The following is an 18,398-nucleotide window of genomic DNA, read 5'->3' as shown; positions in this document are numbered from 1 at the left end:
TCTGGTATGTAAGCCCTTAAATAGTCATGCTCCACCCATGCAGGTGTTTTCACTCAATGTACCTGATAAGAGCTCTTGTCAGGACTTTTTTTGGTGTGTAGAGACTCCTGTAGATACACGAAAGGCCAAATACTATGCTGATGTGTAGTTCACTTCAACATCTCAAACACAACTTGAATGGGCGTTTGGTGTTTTAAGCCCCCAACGTAGCTGCCTGGAAGACGACATTCCAGGTACCTGGCATTGTGAGTGTTCTTGGTTCAACCTGAGCTTTTCCTGCTATAACCAGTTAAGTTGTCAACCAGTGACAGTTGCAACATCATCTTGCGTTTGAATTACTTAAATCTGTCTGGACTGTTTAGCATGTACATAAAGTACATTATACACACCCCTTTTTGTTTTGTGATGAGATCTAATGAGTTCTGGCTCAGCATATTACAGGGGGAAGCAGCGTTCAGTTTTTATGCTCCACATATTTGGAACAAACTCCCAGAAACCTGTAGGTCCGCTCCAACTCTCAGTTCTTTTAAATCTAAGCTAAAGACCTATCTGAAGACATTCAATGAAGAACATCCATCAAAATGAAGATCCCTTACATTTTCATTAGATGAATAAGTAGACCATATACTATTATAGCTGTCCATCACTTTCTAACTTGATCAACAATCCCATCAACCCATCAGATAAAACAAATTATTCTATGCATTGGTAGCTAATCATCATTCAAATGCTTTTACTATGTTTGTAACTTTCACGCAGCACCTGTAAACTGTGATGTTATGCTACTTTCATGTAATTTCGTATTTAACTGTCTGGTTTGTAAAAAGCATCAAGTTGTAATTTTAAAAGGGGACATTTTTCTCAAAGATCCAATATCTCAGACTTTATAATGCAAAAGTGTCTGAAAACCAAACAAACATGAATTCCTCATGAACCAAAGTCCGTCGTTCAGTTAAATCAAATTAAGTGCAACAGTGCTTTGTCAATGCACACTATTCTTAACCCTCACACTGTTGCCAATTCTGTGAACTTTTGTTAGTTGTAAATGTGGGAATCTTTTCCATCTCTATCATCCTCCTTTATGACATGAATGTGGCATATTAGTTTTTGATGTTTGGATTATTAAAGTTAAGTTAATCATATCTAATCGCCTTGTTTTTCTCTCCTCAGGCATCAGAAGAAGTGAGATCTCAGCATGTTGGTCCAGCGTGTCCCCTTTGTGCATCCATTTATTCATCCACCTCCTTGCTTCACTTCCTCTTTTACACGTTTCTTTCCTGTGCTGCCTTCTCATTTGCCAGACAGGGAATGTTTTACATCTTCGAATTGTATAATTTTCTGTCCGTACAATAAAAAATGATATATATTGGAGGCTGGACATTGTGTGTGTTTATTTGAGTGGATATTTTACCAGGTGTGCGTTGAGGGAATTTTTCTAATCCCATGGTTTACATTTTCAACACTCTGTAGTAGCTGCTTCATACCGCCCAGCACTCTTGTCTCTGTAGTATGTCATAGTATAGTATGTCATAAAAATGTCATTAAAGTCCTAGTATAGTGTGTTGAAAAGAGTCAGTGTGTCGAAAAAAGTCATGGTATAGTATGTCGAAAAAATTCATAAAGTATAGTATGTCAAAATGTATTAAAGTCATTTTATAGTATGTCAAACAGTCAGAAAATTTTTATAAAAAAGTCATAGTATAGTGTGTTGTAAAAATTTCATAGTATAGTGTGTCAAAACAAATCATAAAAAGTCATAGTATTTTTATGTCGACTTATTTCATAAAAAGTCATAGTATAGTGTCAAAAAATTAGTCATAGTATAGCATGTCGAAAAATGTCAAAAAGTCTTAGTATAGTATGTTGAAAAATTTCATAAAGTCATAGTATAGTATGTCCACAAAAATTCATAAAAAAGTCTTAGTATAGTATGTCAAAACATTTCATAAAAAAGTCATAGTATAGTATGTCGAAAAAAGTCATAGTATGGTGAAAAAATCAGTCATAGTATGTCGAAAAAAATCATTAAAAGTCATGGTATAGTATGTTGAATTATTTCATAAAAAAGTCATAGTATAATATGTCAAAAGTCATAGTATAGTGTCAAAGATTTATAAAAAGTCATAGTATAGTATGTCGCAAAATTTCATATAAAAGTCATAGTATAGTATGTCGAAAAAAATCAAAAAGTCATGTATAGTATGTCAAAAAAAGTCATAAAAAAGTATTGTATGTCAAAATGTATTAAAAATGTCATACTATAGTGTGTCAAAACAAATCATAAAAAGTCATAGTATAGTATATTGAAAAATGTCATACTATAGTGTGTCAAAACAAATCATAAAAAGTCATAGTATAGTATATTAAAAAAAGTCATAGTATAGTGTGTCAAAACAAATCATAAAAAGTCATAGTATAGTGCATCGTTAAATCATAAAAAGTCATAGTATAGTATGTCGAATTATTTCATAAAAAGTCATAGTGTAGTATGTTGAATTATTTCATAAAAAAAGTCATAGTATAGTGTCAAAAAAATTAAAAAGTCATAGTATAGTGTCGAAAACATTAATAAAAAGTCATAGTATATAGTACTGTATGTTGAAAAATGTCATAAAAAAGTCATAGTATAGTATGTTGAAACATTTCATAAAAAAATAGTATAGTATGTCGAAAAAAGTCATAGTATAGAATGTTGAAAAAAGTCATAGTATAGTATGTCGAAAAAATTAATAAGTCATAGTATAGTATATCGCAAAATTTCATTAAAATGTCATAGTTTAGTATGTCGAAAAATGTCAAAGTCAGTATAGTGTGTCGAAACATTTCATAAAAAGTCACAGTATAGTATGTCGAAAAAATCATAAAGTCATAGTATAGTATGTGGAAAAAAATCATTAAAAGTCATAGTATAGTATGTCGAATTATTTCATAAAAAAATTATAGTACAGTATGTTGCAAAATTTCATAAAAAAGTCATAGTATGTCAAAAAATCATAAAAAGTCATAGTACAGTATGTCGAAACATTTCATAAAGAAGTCATAGTATAGTATGTCGAAAAAATCATAAAAAGTCATAGTATAGTGTGTCGTAAAAATTAATAAAAAGTTATAGTATAGTATGTCGCAAAATTTCATAAAAAAGTCATAGTATGTCAAAAAATCATAAAAAGTCATAGTACAGTATGTCGAAACATTTCATAAAGAAGTCATAGTATGTCGAAAAAAGTCATAGTATAGTATGTCGAAAAAATCATAAAAAGTCATAGTATAGTGTGTCGTAAAAATGTCATAAAAAGTCATAGTATAGTACGTCGAAATAATTCAAAAAAGTCTAGTATGTCGAATAATTTCATAAAAAAAGTCATAGTATAGTATGTCGAACAAATTCATAAAAAAGTCATAGTATAGTATGTCGAATAATTTCATAAAAAAAGTCATAGTATAGTATGTCGAACAAATTCATAAAAAAGTCATAGTATAGTATGTCGGAAAAATTCATAAAAAAGTCATAGTATAGTATGTCGAAAAAGAATCATAAAAAGTCATAGTATAGTATGTCGAAAAAAATCATTAAAAAGTCATAGTATAGTATGTTGAAAGACAAAGACAAAAAAGATTACATTTAACTTCATTGTCATTGCACAGAGTACATGTCCTGAGACAGTGAAATGCAGTTCAGCATCTAACCAGAAGTACAAAAAGCAGTCAAGTGCAGAGTAATGTACAGACTTCATAAAACATGGAATTAATAGAATGTGGAATAAACAGTCATAGTCGAAAAATCATAAAAGTCATAGTATAGTATGTCCACAAAAATTTCCTTAAAAAGTAATTGTATAGTATGTCAAAACAATGTATTAAAAAATCATAGTATAGTATGGCGAAACATTTCATAAAAACGTCATAGTATAGTGTGTTGAAAGATTTCATAAAAAAAATCATAGTATAGTATGTCGAAACATTTCATAAAAAAATCATAATTTAGTAAGTCATAAAAATTTCATGAAAAAGTCATAGTATAGTATGTCACAAAAATGTCAACAAAAAGTCATAGTTTATTATGTCTTAAAAAATCATAAAAAGGCATAGTATAGTATGTCATAAAATTTCATAGTATAGTATGTCATAAAAATAAAAAATCTCATGTCATAAAATTGCCATAGTATGTCATAAAAATCATCACAAATCATAGCTAAGTATGTCATAAAAAATCATAAAAAAGTCACAGAATAGCATGTCATAAAAACTCATAGTATAGTATGTCATAAAAATATAAAAATGTCATAGTATAGAATGTCAAAATAGTCATAGCATGTCATAAACATTTCAGAAAATGTCATAGTATAGTATGTCATAAAAATGTCATTAAAGTTATAGTACAGTTTGTCATAAAAAATCATAGTTTACTAAGTCATAAAAAATCATAGTTTACTAAGTCATAAAAATTTCATTAAAAAATGTCACAAATATGTCAACAAAAAGTCATAGTATGTCATGAAAATGTCATAACAAAAAGGCATAGTATAGTATGTCATAAAATTTCATGGTATAGTATGTCATAAAAATAAAAAAATGTCATAAAATTGCCATAGTATATGTCATAAAAATCGTAGCTAAGTATGTCGTAAAAGATCATAAAAAAGTCATAGAATAGCATGTCATAAAATGTCATAAAAAGTCATAGTATAGTATCTCATAAAAATATAAAAATGTCATAGTATAGTATGTTAAAAAAGTCATAGCATGTCATAAACATTTCAGAAAACGTCATAGTATAGTATGTCATAAAAATATAAGAAAGTCATAATGTAGTATGCCATAAAAATGTCATATTATACAGTATGTCATAAAATGTCATAAAAATGTCATAGCTTAGTATGTCATAGAAAATCATAAAGGGTCATAGTATAGTATGTCAAAAAAGTCATAGTATAGTATGTCATAAAAACGTAAAAAAGTCACAATATAGTATGCCATAAAGAAGTCATAGTCTAGTATGTCAAAAAAGTTATCGTATGTCATAAAAAAAATCATCCACTGGAATTGCTAATTTTTTTTAAATTCTTTCTACAAGTTGTCATTCCTAAGCATGTAAGTTTTTGAAATGTAAGTTACATCAAAGTATTGAAATGGATGGCAGATTATTCAAATATATGCTTATTAGAAACTGGAGCAAGAATATCAGTTTGAGTATTATACATCCAAAAAATCCTTTTGTACTATTAGTAATGACTTCAATCCAACTATCCAACTTGTAAATGTACTCAATACTGCAGCAGCTTTTTTTTTCTTGTAGTTTTTGGCCTTCAACCCAAGATCAAGTTTATCATCTTCAAGTGGCCAGTTTCCCCAACCTAAGTGTGATTATATTTGGTAAATTAAGCTTCATGTGGAAAAGTGGTTTGGGAAGCGTTCAGGAAATGATAACACAGGCAGTTTTTTTCTGCATGAAATGTATTGGAATGCCACTCGTTTGATTTTTAATGCGTAAGACTGGTGGAAAAACGTCTTTGCTGTGAAGAAAGTGGTCAGTGAACCAGCGTGTGTACATTATGGCCAGACATTTAGTCTAATCAACTCCTCCCTTCACATTCCCAGATACTTGGTCATGGAGGATTGTTCAACAACTTTATCGACTCCTCAGACGCTCCGAATCTTTCCTTTGACCTTAACGACCACATTAACCATCGTTATCACTCAGCACGTGATCCTGTGAGATGGAGGAAGAAGCATCTGCTGTTTTAACGATGCAGAACGCCACGTCAGATTCAACACATCCTAAATATAGAGATTGTTGAGTCAACAGCTGAGGTACGAACTTTCTATTATGGGATCACATTCCTGGAGATGCTGTAACACCACGTAGCCTCCACAGGAGGGAATGTTAAGTCACACTGCAACCCCAACACCCAACTGTTGGCTCTCTGTAAATTATAGAGTGTGGTCTAGACCTACTCTATCTGTAAGAAAAGTGTCCTGAGATAACTTGTGTTATGATTTGGGTGGGCTGTTTATGTAGATTTGTCTGTGTGGAAAGTCTGCCTCTGTTCTTAGCATTGTCTCATACCTCAGACATACTCTCACATTTCTGTGATGGAGTGGACTTCATCCTCCTATCTCTGTTTGAATTGTAAACTGACACACGATAAGAATCAGTTATTCACCAAACAACCTTTCGAAGTCGTTTTCACACCTTCACGTTTTCCTTACTTGCGACAAAGCATAGTTTTGCAGCTTTGTTCCGTCCATGTGGAACTTCTACATTTAACATGGTGCTCCTGGATGTTTTGGTGCTATAGGCAAACTCATTCAGAGCCCTGTTTAAGCCATGCTAGCTGCGTGGCTCTATTTATGGCAACATCAATCGATCCACCAATTTGGCAGTCCAAACGGAAATATCTCGACAACTATTGGCCTTTGTAGGAATCAAACCTGTGCTTACAAATCCATGACTCTTACCTCTGAGCTTAGACTTGTGCTTTTTAGGAAGTGTGAAAGATTGCAGCTCTAAATTCCCTAAAGAGTACAACTACGAAGCACCATAGAAGGCAAAAAGGATCCCTTGGTTGCATGGAGGCACGCAGCCAACCAGCAGCGACTTATGTCTGTCAGTAAACCGACAAGCCAAACATCAAGAAATGGAGGAGGAAGAGGAGAAGATTTTGTGTGAGCAGACGGAGCATGTAGTCACCGTCTGTGGATGCAGTGGTGATAACTGTGTCGACGAAAGGATGGAGGGTTAAGCAAACAAGCGGACACACCAGAGAGCTCAATGGTCAGGTCAGTGAGTGTGTGGCCTGCACACAGGGTCGAGGTCTCGGAGAGTTTTTGGCTGGACTCAAGGACCAGCGAGTGATGCGCCGGTGGTCCATGATAGAGCTCTGGATTGAGCAGACTGTGCTGTCTCTTCTGAATAGAGAAAGTCAGGATGTTGTGGAGTTGTTGGACTCAGCGGCCCCCAGCTCGTAGGTTTCCTTCTATCTCTGATGGTGAAAAGATAGCGACCTCCTGCAGCAGACTTTGAAGCAGCATGGAGTGAATATAAACCGTTCCATTATGCTTACTTAGCTTACTCCTTTTTGGCCAGAATTCATATGCCACAGGTTCACTTTTTGTGAACTCTCACACTGCCTCACCTGTGTCCAAAAAGATGGAAATGACCGCTAAGCTGTTGGAGTTCAAGATAAAATAAGATAGACTTTATTGTCCCGAAGGAAATTTGTCTTGGACACATACAGTATCTGCTGTTTAGAAAGTACAGCATAACATACAGTAGTGCATACATACATACAGTACATACACAGACTGTCACCAGTCCACATGCACGCACACACACGTCACAGGACACTGAATGAATGCTGAAACAATTAGTCAATCAACGGATTATCTGATCAACCACTCTCTTTATTTAAAAAAATGGATTCATTAAAAAGGCAAAAATGCCAAATATTTGCTTTTTCCATCCTCTTAAATGTGAGGATTAGAGGTCGACTGACACTGGATTTTTGAGGCTGATACATACGAGTCTTAAAAGTCTGATAACAATATATTAGCCAACATTCATCTTTTAACACAAACACATATCATTTTGGAAAGGATCCCTTAACTTTGGATATTAAAGATTATTTATTTTATCGATTAATCTGCATGTTATTTTCTCAATCACATAATCATGTGATCCACAGAAATGTCCGAAAATGTCAGTATTGCCCAGACCCAGGAGTCCAAATGCTTGTTCTGTCCGACCAGCAGTTCAAACAACAAATGTATTTAATTTCCAGTGACACAAAACAGAGAAAAGCAGCAAGTTGTCAATTTTAAGAAGCTAGAAATGGAGAATGTTTAGCATTTTTTCTTGAAGAAATATCATAAAAAGATAAAGCTGTGAACTCTGGTTGGCTAAAACAAGCAGTTTGAAGTGAGTTCTGAGATTTTATAGCTGTAACCATTAATAAGTAGAAAGATGACTGAAATAGATAATCAAAAGATAGATAATTGCTAGTTGCAGCGGTTACACCAAAAGCACTTGTTGGTCCTAGTTTAATGACATTTGTGCCACAGAGAAAGTACAGTTGGTGAAAGGCTGCAGCAGTATTGATTATGTATTATGTATTATGCCTCAGTAGCTTTAGTAGCACTGAAGAGTTCCTGACGCACCACCAGCTTCAGGAAGTACAAGTTCCCTGTCTCTCTGCCACATGCGGCTGCCTGTTTACTCTAACCCTGCCCTTCCTCGGTGTCTGAAGTTTACTGTGTTGACATTTACTCGGGCCTTCTGCACCCAGATAGGGCGACTGATGTCAAAACAGTCTGTAGAGTTATGTAATGCTCTGAGTCGGTACTGGCATCCGTCAGCAGCAGCTGGGCAGGACAAGTGGCAGGTCTAAGCACTGCATTTAATCCCTGAACAACAGTTTATTAATGAATGACCTTCTTGAAGCCTCTGAGCTCTGTGCTTGAATTCCACAGCTGATGAGAGTTGTATGGACTCGAGGAACTATCCTGAGACTCAAAGTTTAAAGATGGGACTCCCTTCTCTTCCCCCAGCGACAGCAAATACTGTGTAGAGAAGAAAAAGAATGCAGTAATGTCAGAGAAGCTGACGTACCAGTGAAACAAACTGGTATATAGAGTTAAGATAAAAAAATAACCACATTTTGCTTATTTATAGCTTTGTCCGCCCAAATAATTAACCACTAATCATAATATTGTGTTGCACAACCATTGCCACTGGTTTATAAAAAAAAATAAAGAGGCTTGAGATTGCTACCTTTTTTTGAGCAACAGCATCAATTAGTCAAATGATCGTCAGTCATTTTTGTAAGTAAAAATGTAATTGTAATGGGTCACGATTAATCGCTGGGGCTTATACAGTAAGTGCCTTGCTTAAGTGTGCCACAACAGTAAATGTTTAGGGAAGAGAGGGTTGGTAATGTACTCTTCTCTCACATGTTCCTAGTTGGTGTGGGTTATTTGAACCTGCAGCTGTCTGGTTACAAGCCTGTTTGACATTTACATTCCTACTGTCTGAATATTTTTAGGTTAAAGGATAAGTATAATAATATAGTATAATGATAAGTTATAATTCCATATTTTTTATTTCAAATAAATCAAGTAAAATGACCAAAACAAACTATATTTTTTGTCCATCTCTCAACATTTTCGGACTGTGTTACCCTGTATGTTTCTCTCAGCCACAAGCCCTTTGGTTCCCTAAAGAAATCTTTATTTAAAAAACAAGAAAAATAGAGCACCAACATATAGCATCACTTAAAAAAAAAAAGAAAAAAAAAAAAGAAGTAAGCTCAGCAACTTCCTAAAACAGCTGGGAACAGTAGTTTTTAGCAAAAACTGAGCTAACAAAGGAGCACCTTACTTTTGAAGTACAATTAACCTGAATCAACTTTACTTTATCAATTTATTTTGTTATCTTGACTGAATGCAACGTCCCTCTCCACTCAAACACGTAGGATCAATTCATTAGTTAGTTAGTTTTGGTCTTTAAATGGGATTTGTTAACAGTAAGATAAATCTACAATATCACCAAACTCCTTGTTTAAATGTCTCATCACATTGGGTGTTTAGGGAGAACAGTGTTGGTAATTCTTCCTCATGTTCCCAAGTCTGGGAAATGTATGCAGCAGGGTTCCCACTGCCCAAATACTCTTTGGATTGGAGGAGCACTGAATGCTCCCTCAGTCTAAGAGGAGGTTTCCATCCTCGGTGTCAGAACAGCTGGACACCAGACCTCCCCAGCTGGGGAGACCTGCTGGAAATGCTGACGCTTGACCGCTCACCATGCTGTGGAGCACTGCTCTCTGGGGAGGCTTCACTCAGAAATGGAAGAATAAAAAAAAAAAATTTGCTGGCTGCCCATTCTGGATACGCAGGTTGCTAAAGACAAACTAAACCAGCGCTAGTTCTGGAGAAGGAAGCGTAGATCTGCAGCCTGGTGAGGGTAGCGCATGGTACACCGCATTGTCTAACACCTCGGCCGCCACCACCTTTTTCCTCTCCTCGTCAGTGTGAGTGTGGTGGAGGATATTGTGGAATGAAAGTGTGCTCATAACACTGTGCCTATTCATGCCGTCAGTCCATTCATCAGCATTTAGAGAATACAAGCTGAACTGTTTGGATTCCCAGCACAAGGCCGCTCCAAAATGTGAAACCTGAACCTTTCTGTTCAGTGTGAACACGTCGGAGTAAATATTAGCAATTATGGCTGAAGATTTGGAGGCCAAGACTGTGCTGTGGAGCACAAATGCTTAAACAGAGCAATGTCTCTGCCTGGATGAAGGCTTTTTCTTTTATATAATCTTTTCTCAGAGGCAGAGATGGAGCTCGAACCGATGAAGTTCTGACTCACTACGCCCTCCCATGTCTTTCAAATACCCAACTGTGGCAAGCAAAGCAAATGTACTCAAATCTACTGCTACTTTAATCTACTTTATACTTCTACTCCACTATGTTTCATAGGTAAATATACAGTACATAGGCATACTTTTACTCTACATTTATTTGACAGCCGGAGTTACAATGCAGGACTCTTACTTGTCTTTTTACATTGCTACTTCAACTTAAATAAGCCACTGTTGTCTTTTGCTGAGCTACGGCTATTGCACACACACACAATTGAGACTCAGATTTGTTATCTATTACTCGAACACTTTAAATTATCTAATTGAATGAGAAAGTCAGAACCAAAAACATCTACACTGCCCAAAAGTTTAGAATCACCTGTTATTTTGATGTTTTTCTTATTTACTTCAATTGTGGCTAAAACAGTACGCTTCAGACTATAAATGTATTATTTAAATGTGAAATGTGAAGAAGAATGAAATGATGACAGGAGAGAGTACTGCTATAACCATTTTCAAATACCATTCCATTTTGAATTTGAAAACGATTAGGCTCTAAATAGTTTTGTTTTTCTTTGAGCCCTCTGCAGTCTACTCAGTGGTTAGACTGAATATGTTTAAACTGGGATTCGTCACGAGTCCATAGTATACTCAGCTGATCCAGTTCCAATAGTGCTACCCCTAGGCTAACCTTCGGTTTCTGTTGTGACGTTTTAAGAATAACTTTGCTGAAGCAACAGCCTGTTAACTCCAGCTTATTATTGGCTGATTTATTGGGCAGTTGACAATGAAACAGGAACCGTTTCTGTTCAAATCTGAAAACATTTTGATGCTATTTTCCAGTTTCTTTAATCAATGACTGGTGAGGTCTTCTCTTCTTATTCAACTGTTGCTTAGAGGTATCTTTGACTCTTTCTGCCCTTTCTATTGTCAGTCTGGTTTAACCCGTGTACAGCGAATTGTTATCCATGTACAAAACATGTATTTTTTGCAAACCCTTCATAAATAAAAGCAATTTGTAAAGAGGTCTTTCTACACCCTAAGAGCATAAAAGACCATTCAAAAATATAGAGCCGTCCCCTCAGTCATCGACCTTTTGTGGCAGAGATTCAACTTTTTAACGGTAATGTTATTTATTTTATTTAGTCAAACATTAACTGATTAACTGATGACTAAATGAATTCACAGTTCATCTTCCTCTTAAAAATAGTTCACGTCTATACAATTTAGTATAATTCATCACCATCACTACTCCTCACCTAAGTATCTTGGTCAAACAGCAGCGATCAGGCAGAACGAAGAATCTCCCCCAATCAGGTCTGCACATGAATCCGGAAAAAATATCTTCAACGAGTCAGCAAGTTAGTCAAATAAACAGTGACTTTACTTGCAGTAACTATTAACATGTTCCTGAAACTATAGTGTCAGTAAATGAAGTGAAGCAAAAAATATTTAAACTTGGTTTTTGCATTGGAAGTAAGTGAAATGATCTCATCCAGCTGGCGTTCAGTTCAGCTGACTTCAGTCACCATTGGACTCGGTGACTTGTTAACATGAATACGTTCTGCAGTTTGGTCCCTGGCAGTCAGAGTGGCATTAATGGGGCTTGGCCCTCTCAGCGTTTGTTCACATGGTGTTTTTATGGAGGGGAACGTCTCCAGCAGCGGCCCTTCATTTCTCCACAGGCGAGCGGACCGCAGAATTCCTGGAAAAGGCCTGGTGGCCGATTCACAAAGCAAAGCCTGTGAGCCAGGCACAGACGGGCATCAGATGACCTTTGAACTCAGATATAAACTGGCATTTATAGATGGTATCTGGTGGAGACTCTGTGGCAAAAACGCACTGTGCTATAATAATAACTAGGCAGGAGGAGTACCTCATTTTATTTGATAATTATTTTCTAACGTACTAAAATGAATTTAGCTTTTTATGTTTCTGCAAGTTTTTATTTATTTTCTTACTACTGCACAGGGTTTGAACAAAACATGACAAATACCAATATCAGCCTCAATAGTCCAGTATATTTGAGGCTCCAATTCCTACACAGAGTTTCTGATATAACTTCTAGATAGAAACGTTTGAAATAATAGTTTTTGTGCATCAAAACTGCAGACACTTCTTCTCAAAGTTAGAGTTAAATGCAAGTTTCAAAATGGCCACCGTGGGAATAAAGTGAAAGTCTGTTGCCTTTGACCCGGCAGCCATTGACAGTAAACCCACAGCAGTACTGCATAGCAGTTTGTGTCACTCTGCTTCATCCTTCTTTGTCACATCACAGTTCACACACACCATTTTGCGAGATGTGATGCGAGGAGAAGAAGAAGAAAACCACACTGACCCTCTCCTCTATGTTTCAGAAGGTTGTTCTGCATGTTTAACATGAGCGTGTCCGGTAGTATTGAAATGAATTATGATCGTGCTATCGTTGTTGAAAAAGAGATGTGTTTTCAGGAACATTAGTTTGAAGCAGACTAAACACACACGTTGGCCGGCTGTACACACACACAGACGACTATAAGTCATTTGAAGTGGTGGGCACTACTGGCCCGCATGCCTCTCATTTAAAGAGCAGCAGAAATAAACACGCTGTAATTATTAAAGGTGGAATGGGACTGGGTAATATATCCACAGATGTGTATCAAGATTGGCACGGGGAGAAATTAATGAGCTCACCAGTGTACATTAATGAATGAAGCCTCTTTGTTTAAAATAATAATTTCCATTGAAGTTTAGGGTTAAACAAAGTCTGAGCAGAGTTTAAAATTAGAGCTTTGTAGGTTTAGTTTATTTGTTGCGACTTAACAGGTGGAGCGATAAAAAATGATAAACTGCTAAAAACTATAAACACAGAGCAGAGACACATCCCGAAAAAAAAAAATTATAGTAGGATTTATGTGAGGCTTTAAACCAACTTCTCAAATAAAGTGAATAAATTGAGCAAACTCAGACTTACATGAAGTTGCCTTTCAGGATCCTCAGCTGCATTTTCAGGCTGCATAGGTCAAGATTAGTTTGCCTCCAAATATTAAAGACTGAAAGCAGCCCTCCCCCTGCTGGACAGATTCCACTGCTGTTTTCTAAAAACGTAACCCAGTAAAAGGCCTCAGAAGTAGTAACAAACGAGGAAAACACAATGTGATGAAGTCGAAAAAAAAATAAAAAAATAAAAACATCACTAACAAAATGAATTTGCATGAGAGCTCCTGTACTTGTAACACAGGTCAGGGAAGAAGACACTATAAAATGTGACCCCCAAATATTCAGCGAAAGGCCTCTACAGGGTGGACAATTAGGCGTTCTACTCTAAACCACATACAAGCATGTGTACTGGTATAAATATGGGATATTTTCTGCCTGTGGGACACTGTACTGAAGGACATTTGCACAGTTTTAACAAGATGTTCATCTGCAAATGTAACTCTTGTTTCAGTACTTATCGACACATTTTTATGACAAATAACCGCAACTAAAATCCAGTGTTGGAAAAATCATCAAGATCCTGATTCTTGGGGTTTGTGACTCACATTAAAGTTTAGTCTTTGACTCACACTCTCATTCAGCATGACGTACAAAGATACAAAATAGCTGAAATTACACATTATGAGCAACAAATGCAGAGAAGTGGAAGTGACAGAGCCTCAGTCGAAAACAAGTATTTTTAGACCCTCTCATTATATTGAATACAATATAATGAAAAGAGCCTGAAGTGGATAATTATCTTGTTTATAAAAAGTAGAGATGGTCCGATACCGATACTGCCTAAAACGCTGGTATCGGTATCGGGGAGTACTGTAGTTTATGCACTGATCCGATACCACGTAATAAAGCCCTAAAGAAAATCTACGTTAAAGTAGTTTATTTATGTTCTTTTTCCGTTCTGACTGTCAAACTGGAGAATAAAAGAAAGTTCTGTGGCATTCATTGTTTGTGTTTGTTCATGTTTCACAAAGAGTTTAACCCGAGCCAGACCGACAACAAAGATAGAAATAATATCACATCCATACAGGGATAGCAGTATACAGTTGTTAAAACATAATAAAATATATGACACACTGGTATCGGATCGGTACTCGGTATCGGCCGATACGCAAATCCAGGTATCAGAATTGGTATCGGGAAGCAAAAAATGGTATTGGGCCATCTCTAATAAAAAGCAAAACATAATGGGACAATTTTGTAATAATGTTAGTAGACCAAGTGCACAATGATGAATTACTGCCTTGCTCTTGATTAAGAGGAAATGCTCCGCCTTTGACTTGTGACTCCTTTGAGGGAGAAAATTGTAGAAACCATTTTTTGCCTTGAATTATTTTGTGCGCTTGTGTGTATTGACACTATTTATTTTCTTTATTTCTTCTGGCGTATCATTTGATAATGCCCTTACAGAAACTAAAATGTATGTAGATGTGTTTGACTGCATCTTCGTGTGGACATACTTCAGGTTTTTAATGAGTATTTGAAAACAAATTAATGACAAAGTACTGAACAAAGAAATCCGCCCAGGAGAGCAGCAGAACGACATTATTTTCACACGAGCAACTTAAACGAAACAACCTAAACAATTTCAAATACCTGTTGGTGGACTATGGCACCAGCATTCAACTTTGTGCTGACAAACACATCCCTGTTACGGTTGTAATTAAACCTTGAGATAAAGCAAAAAAAAAAAAAAAAGAATACACATTTGGTGATGAATCCTCAGTCCATATGTATTGAAGTTCTTACATATTACAGGTAGAATATACAGTACATGTATACTGGTATACAGACAGGCAATATAAAATGGGCTACAATTACTGAAGGATACAAAGAACAGCATATACAAAAGCTTATTTAACGATTCAAGTACCACTAACTTTATACTTCAATTCTGAGTTAAAAAGCAACTGTACAAAATGTACAAGAAATGTATCCCATGTTGCATTGGCCAAAGGTTTCCTCTGCGCTTCTAATAATATCTTATTATAAAATGTCAAAGAGAAGATTTTACAGTTTAAAAAAAAAAAAAAAAAAGTCAGATCCTACTCAGAACACATAAAATCCATCAGGAAAGTTGCAGAATTTATTTCTGGAATTTCAGTGCAGTCGTCTGAACTAAATCAAACACTCTTTAAGTGAAAATGTTTCTTTAACAACGCATCACATGAACTGCTAGTGGCTCTACAACTCAAGCCATACACCTTTACAGAATTTCCACAGAGTGTAATATTTCCTAACATATCATTTTGCAGACTACGGTATTTCTGTAAAGTTTTACTTCATAGGTCTGTAATTTCCAAAATTATTTCCTGAAAAGTTTACTTGAAATGTCGATGTAATTTGCTGCTATTATAGGGAAACAAAGACAGGGTTTAATAATTACACGTCCAATTATTGACTAATAATCGGCCTGCATAACAGAGTATTGTATTGCACAGCAGGTCAGCTGAACATGAAAATGTGAAATTTGTCAACAGGCATACAATTCACCTTATAGGGAGAATTTAAGCTATAATCCTTAAACTTTTCATGAAATCAAATTTTTTATTTATTATTTATGCTCAGCATTTTTTCAGCAATAGCCATTCAATGTATTTACATTCAGTAATTATCCCTCTTTGTTAGTGGCAGGGTCTGCCTTCAACACACTGGATTCAAATTGCCTAGAAATTCACAGGTAACATAATCCAGAATAAGTGTTTATAATTTGAAGTAAGTATCAAAGCATGATGGATCATTGACTAACTCCTTTATTAAAACAACGTGAGTTTGTTTGGCTGCGCTCTAAAAAGAGAAAGCGGCTACTTTCTACAGAAAGTAACCGCACTTGCTGTTTCCACGGTAACCACGGGTGCTGCCAGATCAACCAGGACTGAAATCTAAAGTAGTAACTTAGTTTTAACTTTAAGTTTCCAATACTAAATGAACATTTACTTGGGTTTAATGGAGCTTCTTTCAGGGAAAATCTTATATTTCCTATAATTAACATCAAATTAGTTATTTTCAGGAAACGTCCCATAAAATTGTTTTAAAATTACAAACCTGTACAATACAGGGTTACTAGTATTTCTAGAATCAACAGGAATAAAATGGCCATATATACCATATAGGTCGATATTATTGGAGAGTTCTTTAAAAGGTTCTATATAAGAGATTTTGAACAATAATATTGCTATTATAACTATTTGCTATGTAAAGATATAGTGGAGCAATGGCATCCTGAGCAGAGAATTAAGTCACACTCCCTCTGTGAGTTAGCCTGGTTGACTGAGGTAACAGAGTGGGTCTGGGGAAAGTTCATTCACAGCCCATTTCCAAAGGGGCGTCACCAACGGATGCCGCTCAAATGCCTCTGGGCGCAATTGGACCAATCAGACCAACGATCCGGGTGACGTAGCGTCACGTGGGTCTGGCTTCTCCAGCTGACCGATAATGGCGGCTTGTTCGAAATACAATCTCGTATTTTACGAAAATAGTTCACTGAAACAGACTTGAGTCACCGACCTCGCCAGACTGTCCGACGGCCGATTATCGGGTTGGTGTGTCAAGAGAGTGACCTTCCACACAGCATTGTAAAAGGGAGCTGGCAGAGTGCAGTTCAAGGTTCAGCTGAAGGCGACCTGGTGCCTAGTGTACTTACCTCGCCACTTGACATTGTTCACAAAAGATTAACTTTATTCCGTTAATCTCGTCATTTGTGTTCAGGGGCCGCTTTCTCTGTCTTGCTGAGAACATGAAAGGGGGCTGTGTGATGGTGCTCTAGTACAACATCTAATGGTTCTGAATGTCCTACATAGGACCTTTAACTCTACATCTTAACATCTACATCTTATTACTATCAGCATGAGGCTGAATCTACAAATTAACAATCATCTCAACACGACTGAAGCTATTTTAATTCCACAAAAATCAGGACTCTGAAGGGCTGATTGCTCACTGGCATGTACTGCAGGTACTGATGTGGTGCCAGGACAAATTATTCAGAGGAAAGTGTTTCAAAAATAACTACCATTTAAAAATAAAAATAAACTATCATCTATTAAACATTGCAGACCAGCAATAACATGTTTACTTCACTGTACATTGTTTAACAAATCAAAGTTTTACCATCAAAACTGGTAAACATCAGTGGCGATTTAAGACAAAGGGATTTGTGCAAATAAGTAAAAGCATAATGTCGTGTATACGCTGCTGAGAGTTCAGTAAAGCAAAACTTTGATATAAAAAAAGATGCCTATGATCATAAAGAGAATGCTACTGAAAAGGAAGGAAGCACTTAAACATTTAAATGAAGTATTTAACAGTCTGTCATGCACTTGCCTCTTTACAACTGTGATGCAACACAGCTCTTTTTTGGTAAAAAACACACTTTGTTAGGAAGTGTGACATAAGATTAAAATAACCTTGATGGCAGCTCTACATTCAGACTGAGTTCAATTATTATTTAGATTTTTCATGACTTTGCAAATCCTTTCAAAGGCTTCAACACTGTACCATTCACGTAGTGTGGTCCTACTTGAAGCACAGTTTAAAAATAGAAAAAAGGTGAGGTTTGCTGTTCACAGCAGTTCCCCTTCACTTAAATGAAGTGCCTTCAACAAGGGCTGTAAACACAGCTGCAAGAATACAATTTGATGAAATGGCGCTTCGGCCACATTAGATATCGTAACATGAGTCCAGCTGTAGCAGCAGCAGCACTGACCGGCTTTAATGCTGAATGATGTTGGAGGGAAAGTGGACGACGTCTTTCCATGGACATCTTTTTGTCTGTCTTGGGTTGAGAAGACAGTGTTTCTGAGTGCTAGTGGACGGTGTTTCTGTTGCGTCAGGGTCGTTGCGGATCGTACTGCTGGTAGCGGTTCAGCTTGTCCGGGTCGTTGGAGGCCATGTGGGTGAAATCCTGGAAAATGTCCTGGTAGGTTTCATCTCCTGCAAGAGAAACAAGAACACAAGATATCAACAACAACAACAACAACAACAACAAAGGCAAAACATTACAGAGAAGTCAGACAGAGCATTGGTTCCATTCATTTGTTATGCACAATTATCTTTTCTGACTTT

General features: G+C 36.1%; 2 protein-coding genes across 9 annotated transcripts in view; one reads left to right on the top strand and one right to left on the bottom strand.

The window, feature by feature from the left end:
- psmd1 (proteasome 26S subunit, non-ATPase 1) overlaps positions 1-1,378 on the top strand; it is a 41,916-nt gene extending 40,538 nt beyond the window's left edge. For both annotated transcript variants that reach the window (XR_005640208.1, XM_039810838.1), the window contains one exon: positions 1,171-1,378. The gene's annotated coding sequence lies outside the window, so the exon portion shown is untranslated. The remainder of the gene's footprint in view (positions 1-1,170) is intronic.
- A 15,696-nt stretch (positions 1,379-17,074) lies between these two features.
- LOC120565155 (arf-GAP with coiled-coil, ANK repeat and PH domain-containing protein 2-like) overlaps positions 17,075-18,398 on the bottom strand; it is a 54,082-nt gene continuing 52,758 nt past the window's right edge. For 6 of the 7 annotated variants that reach the window (XM_039810613.1, XM_039810608.1, XM_039810614.1 and 3 more), the window contains one exon: positions 17,075-18,266. In XM_039810613.1, the coding sequence (XP_039666547.1) occupies positions 18,163-18,266 (104 nt within the window). In that variant the 3' untranslated portion in view covers positions 17,075-18,162. The remainder of the gene's footprint in view (positions 18,267-18,398) is intronic. The other variant, XM_039810611.1, reaches the window with a different exon arrangement.

The sequence above is a fragment of the Perca fluviatilis genome, chromosome 9, assembly GCF_010015445.1.
Source record: "Perca fluviatilis chromosome 9, GENO_Pfluv_1.0, whole genome shotgun sequence".
Classification (NCBI taxonomy): Eukaryota; Metazoa; Chordata; class Actinopteri; order Perciformes; family Percidae; genus Perca; species Perca fluviatilis.
This window is presented reverse-complemented; position numbering and strand designations above follow the sequence as displayed.